This window comes from Ammodytes marinus (assembly GCF_949987685.1).
Source record: "Ammodytes marinus genome assembly, chromosome: 2".
In the NCBI taxonomy this organism is placed as follows: domain Eukaryota; kingdom Metazoa; phylum Chordata; class Actinopteri; order Uranoscopiformes; family Ammodytidae; genus Ammodytes; species Ammodytes marinus.
Genome location: NC_137231.1, coordinates 24,321,210 through 24,336,742, shown reverse-complemented (window position 1 = coordinate 24,336,742; position 15,533 = coordinate 24,321,210). Strand labels below are relative to the sequence as shown.

The following is a 15,533-nucleotide window of genomic DNA, read 5'->3' as shown; positions in this document are numbered from 1 at the left end:
TACATGCAAAGAATTTAATGAGCGATCATATTGTTTTTTTTTATTTACAACCATTATTTAGCTGCAGTCATTCTCAACTTTAACATATTGAACATTTATTTATTCTTTGTTAGTGGTACAAATTGGGTTAAGAAAGAAAGGAAAATATTGATGAGTAATAATGTAGCTGTTTCAGAGCCTCAGAGAAAGAGTGTGATGATGGCTGAGGATACCAGCAGCATGAGGACAGTTGAACCAGTGGGTGAGGCGCTATTGCACAAGTCCGTGTCGCAGCATGTTGAAGACAATGGGTTGCTTGAAGGTACTGAACATGCACTACTGAGCATGCACCCCTTGATTGTGATATCTGCAACACATTATGGAAGTTTCAACAATAACAATAACAAAAGCCACAAGGCATTCGGTACAATCACACATGCGTTCAAACCCTGGATTAATATTGTTATTCCGTTGAGAAACAACTTACCGCCAATTTCTGAGGCAAAACAACGGTCGACACCATTAGGGCAGGTCATTTGATTACAAGGGCTGGTGCTCGTACAAATATAGCACTTCAATCCACAAGCTGTAGGCAAATACAGAATAGTGTCACTCATGGTTTAAGACACTCCAAACCTGTCTACTTGTTTTTTTACACAACACAACATCAGTTTGAACAGTATTTTTTTTCCATGCTGTGTTTCCTATTTCATGGAGACTATCATAGCAAAAACATTTCTGCTAATCTCCTCCTGCGATTTACAGATGTTTTCCTGTCCGAGAACCTGACCCGGGAGAAATGTTTACACTACAGAGCTGATAAATTGCAAGATCTATATATTTTTTTAAATCTGGCAACTGTTAGAAACATATTTCCTTCCCTTTTCAAAACAAATCTTTAACTATATTTATTCAAATATATTAATTAATTTGTTAAAAATACACACCACTTTATTTTAAGGATGCCTCCACCTTTTTCCTACTAGACTAAGTTTTGCACATTAATACGTTTTATTTCTTTGTGTCACATTGTCAGGCCAAAGCAGCCTAAATGAGATATGAACTGTTCTTACCTGTGGACAGGGTCACAAACAGGACCAGAACTCCAAAAAGCTGCATCGTGAGAGGAAATTTAAACAGACAGTAGATCAAGAGTGGGAAAGGAGCATACCTTTTATACTCCCAACTCATTATTATATTCAAACCGGTTTGCTCTAACGGCCTACTCCCATGTGAGCATGTTACCCTCAAGTGAGCCCATAATATCGGAGACATTGAAACAGACTATACTACCATAACTTTAAATAATGTGTAAATCATCTTTAGCGGCATGTGACATTTCACAGTTATGTCTCAACCTTTGTACACGTTCGAATTCAAGTGATATACAAATAGTTAATATGGTAAATTTTTACAATAGTTGTTCTAGTTTCACCAAGTCTACGAGGAATACATGGATGGTTCTATTCCAAATCACCTAGTAGTGACCTATCATGTGTTTATTAAACATGAACCACTTTGAAGATTATCTACGTTGTAAACCCAAACAAGATGTAACTTTTACACAACTCTGATAGCTTAACACTTATGTATTAACAACAAAACTTCAGGCTCCTGATCTTCAATCACAGTTGCATTGTTTGGAATCAAACCAGAAATTCTAACACATGTATTATTGCGAAACAAATTATGCCTTTTGGTATGCTATTTCACCCTGGAAACAATAGCCTTAAAAAAGCCACACCTTTTTTTACGAATCTTTCTGAGTCATGTCTCATGTTTCATGTTTCAGGGAATAAAACAGGCCTCAGAACTCTACAAAAGAAAAATGCTATGAGGTAACAGTCTGACTCTGGGAAGCTGTGTTGTGGGTTTAGCCCAGTTGGAGCTCATTAGATTAGTCAAATGTGCGTTGTATCCTGGTACACATATTGTGTGAAATATTCAGTGATGTATCTCACAATGGCAACAGTATTTATACTGTATGTTTAGTAAACATGCAACCTATTGTGGAAAAAAGAAAGAAATAACTAAAAATGAAAAAAGGAGAAATTAAACTTCAACACCTTTGTTGGTAGTGTTTTAAATGCTTCAGTCAGTTACATTACACATGACAGTTTTGTGTATTGTTTTGCTGGAAAGAATCAATTTTTATCATCTCAGGTCTACTTAATTAACCCCCCGAATCAACAACTAAACAATGTAATTCAATGATTACTCATATTTTATGTCCTTTTATTTTCTTTGTCATTAACCCTTTTAATTCAGGATTCATAATAAAGTTATTTGTTGCTGTTAATAGTGATGTGAAATACGGAAAGGAAAGAATTAAACAATTTAATTATCAATCATATTGTTTTTTTTATTGACAACCATTTTTGAACTGCAGTCATTCTCAATTTTAACATATTGAACATTTGTTTATTCTTTGTTAGTGGTACAAAGTGGGTTAAGATAGTAAGGAAAGTATTGATAAGCTGTAGGTGCTCCAGAGCCTCAGAGAAAGAGTGTGATGATGGCTGAGGATACCAGCAGCATGAGGACAGTTGAACCAGTGGGTGTGGCGCTATTGCACCAGCATGTTGTAGCATGTTGAAGCGCCTGCACATGTCATATGGCAGTGGTTGACACTAACGGTTGCCCGCTTTCCCGGGGCAACTGAAAATAATGTTTGGGCAAGTTGAGATTGCTTCTTGGTTGCCCGGACGGGCAAGTGGATTTTAGAGGGTTTGTCTGTAGTCTAGGCTATGTATTCATGTGTTTTACAGTCTGCAAAACATTTATTTTTCCCGCTAACTCACACAAAATAGATCGGCTATATTCGCAATTGAGTAGCTGCGCGCGACAGCCAGCAGCATCACGGTCGCTCTTTCGCACTCGATCTCTCTATCTCTCTCTCTCACACACACACACACACACACACACACACACACACACACACACACACTACACACACACACAGCCTGTGTGCGCGCAGTTTCGCTGTCTACGTTCCGAAAACCGGCTCTATCCTACGGACCTGGTTCCGCTATATTCAAAACCCAGAAATCAATAACGTTTGAGCTTATCGATACCGCTATGGAGTCCAGTAGGCTAGGTCACATTATGTAATTTTAAATATCGAGTCGGGTCATCTTCATCTAATTAGGCCTACTTCAGTGTATTATTCCATCACTGGACCGCATCATGGACTGTAAAAGTGTTCTACCTTCGACTGTCTTGAAGAAACTCCTTCAACCCGCTCCGTCTCCAAAAAAAATAAAAAAACTCTTGTCTGCTGAGCCGCTGCCGCTGCAGACGGGCTCCGCACCGTCTCATCATTCATTCAATGCAGCGGTGATCAACAAACGAGAGACTCCGTAGCAAGTCCCGCAGTTAAAAAATCGGATAGTTTTTAAATCCGCAGGATAAGAAGTAGTTGGCTAAAAAAAATCGCAAACGGTTCAAATGTGATGTGTTCAGGTCGGCTCAGTAAAATGATTATTAGGCAAAGGTCAATAAAATGACATCATGATGTGTTCAAATGTAACATCAAGAAAATAAGAAATTTTAGTTTTTCGCGGGAAGCTTGAATAATAGCCTACAGTTTGGGTAAAAAACTTGTTTTCCCAGCAATATAAACTAAATAGTAGGCCTAAATATGGAATTATGACCTGCTTAAAGTCCTATCCTGAGCTCTGCTCATCTTGTAAGCAATTAAAGCAATAATACCAGTTCTCTTTAAACAAAATAATAGAAAGGTATCGATAAATATTTGGATTGTGGAGTCTTTATAATGGTATCAATATGAATAGAAATGAATGATCCCCCTCCTTACTTACAGTATAACTGGGCAATAGCTTTAACATGATCACTTTTTGGCACAATGTGACTGTTTTAAATAAGTAACATTTTTCTGTGGAAGCTAACATTCAGCTTGACTCTGAGCTAGACTGAGTTTTCTGAGCCCCTGGGCAAGGTGCATGGCAAAAAGAGGCCCTTTCACGATGCTGCAGCAGGACCAAGCGCTTGGTGTAGTGTGTGATGTCATGATGTATAGGCTTATATGAATTGTTGTTCGTTTTATCAGGATGAGACTAGTAAGCAGTGTTTGCATTTAAGAGATAAGAGATCGCTGTGTATAATAAATGTATAATTCAATTAGCCTATACTGTATATATCATTGTTTAACAGTTTTTTTGTTTTTTTTTGGGCAAGTGAACACAACATTCGGGCAAGTAAAACATTACCTGTACTTGCCCCATGGGCAAGTGCATTTGAAACTTTAGTGTCAACCCCTGTCATATGGGGCATGCACCCTTGGTCTTGAGATCTGCAAAACAATATGGAGGTTTCAACGATGACAAAAGCCACTATGCATTCAGTACAATCACTCATGAGCTCAAACCCTGCTTGATGGATAAATATTATTATTCCAATGAAGAAAAACTTACCACCGACAACGACTGAAAAACAACGGTCCAAACCAATTTGGCATGTTATGGTTTAATCTTAACAGGTGTCGGTGCTCATACAACTATAGCACTTCAATCCACAAGACAAAGACTGTAGACAAAAACAGAATAATGTCACACATGGTTTAAGATATTACAAACCTGTGTCTCCTTGTTTTTCAAATTTTCACACAACACAACATCAGTTTAAACAGATTTTTTTTCCATTTAATAAAAACTAAAATAAAAACTACGCACACTTCAGATGCCTCCACTTTTTGTGTACAAGATAACTTTTACACTCTAATCACTTTTATTTTCTTAATGTCACACTGTTAGGCCAAAGGAGCCTGAGCGGTTCTTACCTGTGGACAGAGTCACAAACAGAACCAGAACTCCAAAAAGCTGCATCGTGAGAGGAAATTAACAGATAGTTGATCAACAGTGTGAGAGGAGAACTGCAGGATCAACACTTACAGAGCATACCTTTTATAGTCCCAGTTCTCGTTTTTGTTTTGAAACCTGACTGTTACGTTTTCCTTACACAGCCCCCTCCTGTCTCCTGTAACGGTACATTCTGTTGTCCGCAGTGAGCTGTGCTGCAAAAAAACTTTTGGTGCATGTTCAGCCATTTATTACAATAGGCCTACTTCAAAATGCCAGCGTCAAACACCTCAAATGCATTTGGGATTTCATACTAATACTCTGTAATATATCAGTGCTTTTTGCAAAGATAAAGCCATACTACTGGCAGAATCCCAATCGGAAGGCAGGATTTGAGGCTAAAACACATTGCTGAATTTGACCTACGATAGATTTCATTAAATCTAACAGAAAAAACTGGAGACATCTTTATTTGACTTCCTAGGAACCACAAGAATCTAGAAATAACAGTCTCTAAAAATTAACAATAAAAATTGAAGGTAACATCGGATTGGATACATTGGCTCCCCTAATATAATGTGAACATGTACATCTGAGCTAAAAAGAGCTCACAATGCCAGAAACATTTAAGTAGACTAAAATAAATACCATAACTTAAAGTCAAATGAAAACATCTTTAGCAGCAGCAAAAATATCTGAATTGATTGCTACCACAACATGTGTATTTTTCAATCTTTATACAAGTTCAAAATCACAATTAATGAAAAAATGGTATGGTAGATTTTCACAGTATAGCCTAGTTCTAGTTTCACCAAGGTTTCAGAAAGACATGAATAGTTATTTTCCAATCCCCTAGTAGTCACCTTTCATGTGTTTATTAAACGTTAACCACTCTACGTTTTAAACCCAAACAATATAGATGCACACAACTCTGATAGCTTAACGCTTGTGGATTAACAACAAGACTCCAGACTTCTGATCTTCAATCACGGTTGCATTGTTTGGACTTGAACCAGACATTTTATCACGCATATTTTTAGCTAAACTCATAGCAAAAATTATTAGGTATGCTTTTTAACCCTGAACACACCAGCCTTCATAAGACACACCCTGTTTTGAAATATTTCTCAGTCAAGTCTCATCATGTATCAGGGAATAAATGAAGCCACAAGGTAAACTTTTTTTTTTTTAAGAAAAAAAAAGAAACTGTTAGAAACTGCATTGTGCATTTAGCCAAGTTGGAGCTCATAAGATAGACAAATCTGCATTGTATCCTGGTACAACGATTGTTTGATATATTCACAGTGTTGTATCACACAATGGAAACAGTCTTTATACTGTATGTTCCATAAACGTGCAACCTATTGTGGAAAAATCAATAAATAACTAAAAATTAACAGTAGAAAATGGAAACAACTTTCACACCTCTGTATTAATGGTAGTGTTTTAAATGTTTCCCACTAGTGTTGAACTGATCCTCTGTAAGTTATATTCTGTAAGAGATTTTGGAATTCTGACAAAATGGTAAGCCTAACTTTCAGTTTTGTGTTTGGAGGAATTAAGCTTTAGTTTCAGGAAAAGTGTTTAAAAGATGTCTGAAGTGGTGACAATGTATGGTTGGTGACCCTTCAGTGCTTTACACTTCTGCACTTTGTGGTGATATTTGTGAAAAGGCAAAGGCATCAAAGCAAGAGGTCCCAAATCTTAACATCTGCTGGTCTACTTAATTAATCCTCAGAATCCACTTAATATTTTATGTCCTTTTATTTTCTTTGTCATTAACCTTTTTTAATTCGGGATTCATAATAAAGCTATTTGTTGCTGTAAATAGTGATGTGAAATGCGGAAAGCAAAGAGTTAAACAATTTAATGATCGATCATATATATTTTTTTAAAATTTACAATCATTTTTGAGCTGCAGTCATTCTCAACTTTAAAATATTGAACATTTATTTATTCTTTGTTAGTGGTACAAATTGGGTTAAGAAAGTAAGGAAAATATTGATGAGTAATAATGTAGCTGTTTCAGAGCCTCAGAGAAAGAGTGTGATGATGGCTGAGGATACCAGCAGCATGAGGACAGTTGAAACAGTGGGTGAGGCGCTATTGCACAAGTCCGTGTCGCAGCATGATAAAGAGCTTGGACATGCACTACTGTGCACGCAGTCCTTGACCTTGATATCTGCAAAACATCATGGAAGTTTCAACAACAACAAAAGCCACCAGGCATTCAGTAAAATCACACATGAGCTCAAACCCTGCTTGAACGATAATTATTATTCTACCGTGGAGGAACAACTTACCGCCCACAGCTGAGGAAAGACAACTGTCGTAAACTTCATGGCATTTCCTAGTTTCATTACAGGGTCCTTTGCCTACACAAATGTAGCACGTGATGCCACAAGCTGTAGGCAAATACAAAATAGCAATTGTAAGCTTAAACAGTCTTCAGTCCGAGAACTTAACACAGGAGAAATATTTTAACTTGTTAAATATTCAAGTCCCGACAAGCACACAGGAGTGTTAGGTGAAGTTGTAAAGTTTTTCTTTTGACCTCCCCTTGACTACCAGTGTTTGACATAAGCTAACCTGGAAGAGCGACCTTTGCACATGGGTCGCACAAAAATGCAAGTTCAGTTACAGGAACGGTTTCTGTCGCCTTTTCTTGAATTGGAGAGTGAGGCAAAAAGCTTAAAATTCTAAATGTTGAACTATTCCTTTAACAATAATGTATGAATGAATGTATTTATTTAAAGATAATATTTGTTTTTATTGTCTCGCTGTGCTTTGCTATATTTTATTATATTTTTACTTGCCTAATTGTGTATGCCCAATCCAGAGTACTTTGACATGAGTCGAGTGTCACCTTGGTGTATCACAATGTGAAAAATAAAGTAGGCCTGTACACAAAAATTAAAAAAATTAATATAAAAATGTATTCATTATAAAAAACTATTTAAATAAAAACTGTAATAATACTCTATTTTAGGACGCCTCCACCTTTTTCCTTTTTCCTACTAGACTAACTTTTAATAGCTTTATTTTCTTTGTGTCACACTGTAAGGCCAAAGCAGCCTACATGAGACATGAGCTGTTCTTACCTGTGGACAGAGTTACAAACAGAACCAGAACTCCAAAAAGCTGCATCGGGAGAGGAAATTAAAACAGACAGTAGATCAACAGTGCGAGAGGATGATACCTTTTATACTCCCAACTCATTCTTGTATTCAAACATGTTTGCCCTCACATCCTCCTCCCATGTGGGCTTAAGTCAGCTCTTTATGTCAGGCCAGGGACACCCTGGAAACACTAGCTTTCAGAGGCACACCCTGTTCATCAATATTACTATGTCACATCTCATCACGTGTCAGGAAATAAAAGGGGCCAGAACTCTACAAAAAAACAAAGTCTGACAGATTTACGTGAGCTTAGCCCAGTTGGAGCTCAATAGAGAGGCACATATGCGTTCTTTACATAACCATTATATAAGTTTTAAACATAGGGAGGAATAGTTACTGCAGTAACCCACAAGGGCTGCACGATACATGCTCTCGAATTGTCATCAAGACTTCAAATCTTTTTACCATGCAAGGTTATACATTGCTTTAAGATAACTTCTGTCTGGATATTGTGTATTATTAATTGATGCCAATGCAGCATTTGCATTCCTTAGAGCACAGAACTGGGAAAGGACTGCATCTTTATACACGTCTACACCTCACCACTTTAATTGTGCCTGGTTCCTTTGTCTTCGTTATTTTTTTCTTCAGCACTAGTTAATCTAATCTATATTTCAAACCAGTCAGAGTAGAGTTATATATAAATCTAAATGTAAGAATACTTTAATTACATATAGAAACAGAGTTTTTGAAGAGGAGATAAATATTTAAAAGTTGTTTATTCTTTGTTTGCTGTACACATTGGGTCAGAAAAAAAGTGCAACATCACAACAGAATCTGAGAGCTCAGAGATAGAGTGTGATGATGGTTGAGCATAGCAGCAGGAGGAAGACACTGGGACCAGTTGGTATAGCGTTGTTACACAGGTCCCCTTCACAGCAAGCCATGGCTCCTCCACATAATACGCTGGTTTGGCAGCCCTTGGTAACCGCATCAACACCTGCAAAGGACAATGGGAAACTCTCACAAACCAGTTTACAGGGGGCGCCTTTAGCTCAGTTGGTAAGGTGTCCCCCTCCCGGGCCAGGCCCAGCAGCAGACCCGGGTTCGATTCCCACCCGCGGTCGTTCTCTGCATGTCACTCCCCTCTCTGCCCCATTTCACCTCTGTCTCTCTGCACTATCAATAAAGCATAAAAATGCCCAAAAAATATCTTAAAAAAAAAAAAAACAGTTTACAAAACATGAAACACATAATTGCAACCATGCAGGCATTCTACACAGCCACATACTGCATCAGATTTCGATTGATTGATGTGCTGAGAATTTTCAATATTAGCTTTTGAAACGATTTGTTAAAGAACAACTCACCCTCTACTCTGAGAGAGAAACAACGGTTGAAGATGACAGTACATGATTTGGTGTCTGTGCAGGATTTAGGGTATGCGGCTGTACATGTGTAGCATCTTAATCCACATGCTATAAAGAGACAAAGGAAACATTAATTGTGTATGCCCAATCCAGAGTACTTTGACATGAGTCGAGTGTCACCTTGGTGTATCACAATGTGAAAAATAAAGTAGGCCTGTACACAAAAATTAAAAAAATGAATATAAAAATGTATTCATTATAAAAAACTATTTAAATAAAAACTGTAATAATACTCTATTTTAGGACGCCTCCACCTTTTTCCTTTTTCCTACTAGACTAACTTTTAATAGCTTTATTTTCTTTGTGTCACACTGTAAGGCCAAAGCAGCCTACATGAGACATGAGCTGTTCTTACCTGTGGACAGAGTTACAAACAGAACCAGAACTCCAAAAAGCTGCATCGGGAGAGGAAATTAAAACAGACAGTAGATCAACAGTGCGAGAGGATGATACCTTTTATACTCCCAACTCATTCTTGTATTCAAACATGTTTGCCCTCACATCCTCCTCCCATGTGGGCTTAAGTCAGCTCTTTATGTCAGGCCAGGGACACCCTGGAAACACTAGCTTTCAGAGGCACACCCTGTTCATCAATATTACTATGTCACATCTCATCACGTGTCAGGAAATAAAAGGGGCCAGAACTCTACAAAAAAACAAAGTCTGACAGATTTACGTGAGCTTAGCCCAGTTGGAGCTCAATAGAGAGGCACACATATGCGTTCTTTACATAACCATTATATAAGTTTTAAACATAGGGAGGAATAGTTACTGCAGTAACCCACAAGGGCTGCACGATACATGCTCTCGAATTGTCATCAAGACTTCAAATCTTTTTACCATGCAAGGTTATACATTGCTTTAAGATAATTTCTGTCTGGATATTGTGTATTATTAATTGATGCCAATGCAGCATTTGCATTCCTTAGAGCACAGAACTGGGAAAGGACTGCATCTTTCTACACGTCTACACCTCACCACTTTAATTGTGCCTGGTTCCTTTGTCTTCGTTATTTTTTTCTTCAGCACTAGTTAATCTAATCTATATTTCAAACCAGTCAGAGTAGAGTTATATATAAATCTAAATGTAAGAATACTTTAATTACATATAGAAACAGAGTTTTTGAAGAGGAGATAAATATTTAAAAGTTGTTTATTCTTTGTTTGCTGTACACATTGGGTCAGAAAAAAAGTGCAACATCACAACAGAATCTGAGAGCTCAGAGATAGAGTGTGATGATGGTTGAGCATAGCAGCAGGAGGAAGACACTGGGACCAGTTGGTATAGCGTTGTTACACAGGTCCCCTTCACAGCAAGCCATGGCTCCTCCACATAATACGCTGGTTTGGCAGCCCTTGGTAACCGCATCAACACCTGCAAAGGACAATGGGAAACTCTCACAAACCAGTTTACAGGGGGCGCCTTTAGCTCAGTTGGTAAGGTGTCCCCCTCCCGGGCCAGGCCCAGCAGCAGACCCGGGTTCGATTCCCACCCGCGGTCGTTCTCTGCATGTCACTCCCCTCTCTGCCCCATTTCACCTCTGTCTCTCTGCACTATCAATAAAGCATAAAAATGCCCAAAAAATATCTTAAAAAAAAAAAAACAGTTTACAAAACATGAAACACATAATTGCAACCATGCAGGCATTCAACACAGCCACATACTGCATCAGATTTCGATTGATTGATGTGCTGAGAATTTTCAATATTAGCTTTTGAAACGATTTGTTAAAGAACAACTCACCCTCTACTCTGAGAGAGAAACAACGGTTGAAGATGACAGTACATGATTTGGTGTCTGTGCAGGATTTAGGGTATGCGGCTGTACATGTGTAGCATCTTAATCCACATGCTATAAAGAGACAAAGGAAACATTAATTGTGTATGCCCAATCCAGAGTACTTTGACATGAGTCGAGTGTCACCTTGGTGTATCACAATGTGAAAAATAAAGTAGGCCTGTACACAAAAATTAAAAAAATGAATATAAAAATGTATTCATTATAAAAAACTATTTAAATAAAAACTGTAATAATACTCTATTTTAGGACGCCTCCACCTTTTTCCTTTTTCCTACTAGACTAACTTTTAATAGCTTTATTTTCTTTGTGTCACACTGTAAGGCCAAAGCAGCCTACATGAGACATGAGCTGTTCTTACCTGTGGACAGAGTTACAAACAGAACCAGAACTCCAAAAAGCTGCATCGGGAGAGGAAATTAAAACAGACAGTAGATCAACAGTGCGAGAGGATGATACCTTTTATACTCCCAACTCATTCTTGTATTCAAACATGTTTGCCCTCACATCCTCCTCCCATGTGGGCTTAAGTCAGCTCTTTATGTCAGGCCAGGGACACCCTGGAAACACTAGCTTTCAGAGGCACACCCTGTTCATCAATATTACTATGTCACATCTCATCACGTGTCAGGAAATAAAAGGGGCCAGAACTCTACAAAAAAACAAAGTCTGACAGATTTACGTGAGCTTAGCCCAGTTGGAGCTCAATAGAGAGGCACACATATGCGTTCTTTACATAACCATTATATAAGTTTTAAACATAGGGAGGAATAGTTACTGCAGTAACCCACAAGGGCTGCACGATACATGCTCTCGAATTGTCATCAAGACTTCAAATCTTTTTACCATGCAAGGTTATACATTGCTTTAAGATAATTTCTGTCTGGATATTGTGTATTATTAATTGATGCCAATGCAGCATTTGCATTCCTTAGAGCACAGAACTGGGAAAGGACTGCATCTTTCTACACGTCTACACCTCACCACTTTAATTGTGCCTGGTTCCTTTGTCTTCGTTATTTTTTTCTTCAGCACTAGTTAATCTAATCTATATTTCAAACCAGTCAGAGTAGAGTTATATATAAATCTAAATGTAAGAATACTTTAATTACATATAGAAACAGAGTTTTTGAAGAGGAGATAAATATTTAAAAGTTGTTTATTCTTTGTTTGCTGTACACATTGGGTCAGAAAAAAAGTGCAACATCACAACAGAATCTGAGAGCTCAGAGATAGAGTGTGATGATGGTTGAGCATAGCAGCAGGAGGAAGACACTGGGACCAGTTGGTATAGCGTTGTTACACAGGTCCCCTTCACAGCAAGCCATGGCTCCTCCACATAATACGCTGGTTTGGCAGCCCTTGGTAACCGCATCAACACCTGCAAAGGACAATGGGAAACTCTCACAAACCAGTTTACAGGGGGCGCCTTTAGCTCAGTTGGTAAGGTGTCCCCCTCCCGGGCCAGGCCCAGCAGCAGACCCGGGTTCGATTCCCACCCGCGGTCGTTCTCTGCATGTCACTCCCCTCTCTGCCCCATTTCACCTCTGTCTCTCTGCACTATCAATAAAGCATAAAAATGCCCAAAAAATATCTTAAAAAAAAAAAAACAGTTTACAAAACATGAAACACATAATTGCAACCATGCAGGCATTCAACACAGCCACATACTGCATCAGATTTCGATTGATTGATGTGCTGAGAATTTTCAATATTAGCTTTTGAAACGATTTGTTAAAGAACAACTCACCCTCTACTCTGAGAGAGAAACAACGGTTGAAGATGACAGTACATGATTTGGTGTCTGTGCAGGATTTAGGGTATGCGGCTGTACATGTGTAGCATCTTAATCCACATGCTATAAAGAGACAAAGGAAACATTAGTTCAACACATGCATTCCACAGTCAGTGCGTTTACATGCAGACTCATAATTGGGTAAATAAACTAATAAGACTTCAACAGGACTTGTAAAATGCATGTAAACACCTTTATCCGATCGAATTCGCACACAAATCGGCACATTAACGGACAAGCAAAGTCGGATAAGAACACCTAGATAACTCGTTCAGGGTCGGCATTCTATCTGCATGTAAACAGGATTGCATATTACACATCGGAGTTTGCGTTCTGCGCTTGCTCGGAATCCCTGCTGGGGAGACGACGTAATAAATAGAAGGGTTGTTGCCGGAAGGGAACCTGACGTGGCTCTATAACTACTTGTTGAAAGGGCTACAGCGCCACCTTGCATAGCGGAGTCAGCCATGCTCCGGCCATTTTTCCGATTCTCTGAAAGGCCATGTATACTCAGACAAGTGACGCGCTCCGTTCGAGTGGCAAGTTCGCTATATAAATAAAATGTATTATTAATATATTATTATATGTCCTAATCCAATCTAGTTGTCCCATGGAAACGCACTGACTGAGTTCCTGTTGTGGATGTTTTAAAAGCTAGGCTACTTTACAGAAAGACACGAGAGTGGTATGAATTAGAGATGCACCGATTCAGTATGATCCGATTCCGATATTTGGGTTCTGGATTTTGGCCGATACCGATACTGTCCGATATCATAATTATTACAAATTTAATTTTTCGGTGGTGTTGTTATATTTAAGGTTAGGAAGGCTTAAGCAACACAACAATTCTAATTCAAAAGAGCAAAGAATATACAAAAATGCACAGTCTTAAACATTGTATAGGATATATGTATCTAACCTGCTTTGAACGGTTTGAATACAGAAAAACATCAGAATTCTACTTCTTAATTGCTAAATTATTTTGAATGTGTGCTATATTACATAGCTATGCTCTTAAAATAAACATTTCTATCATAGTTCAAATAATTTTTTTTTTTTTTTATATCAGACCGATATCTGATAAGCAGACTGCAGCCATATCAGACCCGATACCGATATTGGATCAGATCGGTCCCATGATCCTAGTATAAATCCTCTCAGCTGCAGAACAAGCATTTTCCTCAAAATATTCCTTTAACTGCCTGACACTTTTTCCGTTTTTAGAAAAGCCTGAAAGTTATGTAGGCAAGTTACCGTTGCGATGGAGGAAGTTCCAACCGTTGCCTATAGCGGACTAGCTATAATTGTACCATTTTTTGCTTCAATAAATGAATTAGGCTAATTTAGTTACTATCTGTGGGCTAGTGTAGGCTATAGCGAACGGGTCACTCTCGAGAAATAGGAGACCTAATGATCTTCAAGGTGAACAAGTTTCCTCCGTTGCGCGTTGTGCTTATAGGCCAACACTTGCGGTCTTTATTTCCTGAGAGTGCCCCGTTAATTATCCCATAGCCTATTTAAATGTCAACACAATTATTTTTCTTTAAGTCACTATGTTCATTCAGTGTCCAGTCCGAACTTTAAAGCGGTTCTTACCTGTAGAAAGAGTCATAAACAGGATCAGAGCTCCAAGCTGCATTGTGAACAGTGAGAAAATACAGATTGTTGATCAGACCAGAGAGAGAGAGAGAGTAAAACTGGAGAGAAGCTTTCCTCTTTCAGCACTCCCTTGAACATTTGCATATCCTAACAAAGCTTCCTCCCGAGTCTGACCTGAATAACATTGCCCTAAAGTTTCTTCATTATCCCTGATATAGCGTTAGGTCATCTTTCGAAATCAGAAGAAGACTTTCGCTTCCTTTTTCTTTTTTCTCAAAATACATTTTGTAAATCAGCAAAACAGACACTTAGGCCTACTTGGATCATTTTCTCGTCAACCTAACAAACAAAGCTCAGAACAAACATGAAAGGGGGGTGAAATAGGGAAGATCAAGATTTGATCAGATTTGTTGATCAGATTGTTGATCAGACCAGAGAACATATGCAAACTTGAACATTTGTATATCCTAACAAAGCTTAGGATATGAAATAGGGAAGTTCAAGCGAAATGGAAAACTTTGTTGCTAAGGGACCTTATATCTGCTGATCCATTTGCCAACCCTTAACCATTCAACCAGACAGTGACATCATCTAGGCATGGTGCAAAAATGTATAAAGATTATATATTAGAATAATAAGAGACACGCGCAAATAGAATTCTCCATTGTATGACAAGCAACCATTTAACTTCCATCTCTTATCGAGAACATGTTTTTGTCTAAACTCAATCAGGCATGTGTTTTAGAATATTTAGAATTTTTATAAAAGGCTACATCATATTGTAATAATGCTATATCATCTCTTCATTGTTTCAAAACAGCTACCTTTAGCAATTTAGTAAGTTTCCCAATAGGCCTTTATCCTTAGTGTCACACAATAACGTGATAATGCATGACATGACAAGTATAAAATAAAAAGTGCTTAAACCCTGCACTTGAGTATGACTACCAGATAATATTAGGCAGTTTTATTACGATAATAATAATTATTATATAA

At 38.1% G+C, this 15,533-nt stretch overlaps 4 protein-coding genes across 4 annotated transcripts; all 4 read right to left on the bottom strand.

The window, feature by feature from the left end:
• Positions 1-15: 15 nt before the first annotated feature.
• LOC307262554 (uncharacterized protein) lies at positions 16-8,062 on the bottom strand. Its single transcript, XM_080043478.1, has 5 exons — positions 7,898-8,062; positions 7,100-7,201; positions 4,778-4,817; positions 467-565; positions 16-346 (listed from the first exon to the last, which is right to left on the bottom strand). The coding sequence occupies exons 2-5, from the start codon at positions 7,154-7,156 to the stop codon at positions 180-182; spliced, it is 363 nt and encodes a 120-aa protein (XP_079899604.1). The 5' UTR covers positions 7,157-7,201; positions 7,898-8,062; the 3' UTR covers positions 16-179.
• Positions 8,063-8,697: 635 nt separating this feature from the next.
• LOC307261496 (uncharacterized protein) lies at positions 8,698-9,810 on the bottom strand. The gene is made up of 3 exons (XM_080042052.1): positions 9,701-9,810; positions 9,286-9,393; positions 8,698-8,915 (listed from the first exon to the last, which is right to left on the bottom strand). The coding sequence occupies exons 1-3, from the start codon at positions 9,744-9,746 to the stop codon at positions 8,761-8,763; spliced, it is 309 nt and encodes a 102-aa protein (XP_079898178.1). The 5' UTR covers positions 9,747-9,810; the 3' UTR covers positions 8,698-8,760.
• Positions 9,811-10,425: 615 nt separating this feature from the next.
• Positions 10,426-11,614, bottom strand: LOC307261506 (uncharacterized protein). The gene is made up of 3 exons (XM_080042063.1): positions 11,505-11,614; positions 11,090-11,197; positions 10,426-10,720 (listed from the first exon to the last, which is right to left on the bottom strand). The coding sequence occupies exons 1-3, from the start codon at positions 11,548-11,550 to the stop codon at positions 10,566-10,568; spliced, it is 309 nt and encodes a 102-aa protein (XP_079898189.1). The 5' UTR covers positions 11,551-11,614; the 3' UTR covers positions 10,426-10,565.
• A 615-nt stretch (positions 11,615-12,229) lies between these two features.
• On the bottom strand, positions 12,230-14,646 carry LOC307261475 (uncharacterized protein). Its single transcript, XM_080042029.1, has 3 exons — positions 14,535-14,646; positions 12,894-13,001; positions 12,230-12,524 (listed from the first exon to the last, which is right to left on the bottom strand). The coding sequence occupies exons 1-3, from the start codon at positions 14,575-14,577 to the stop codon at positions 12,370-12,372; spliced, it is 306 nt and encodes a 101-aa protein (XP_079898155.1). The 5' UTR covers positions 14,578-14,646; the 3' UTR covers positions 12,230-12,369.
• Between the last annotated feature and the right edge of the window lie 887 nt (positions 14,647-15,533).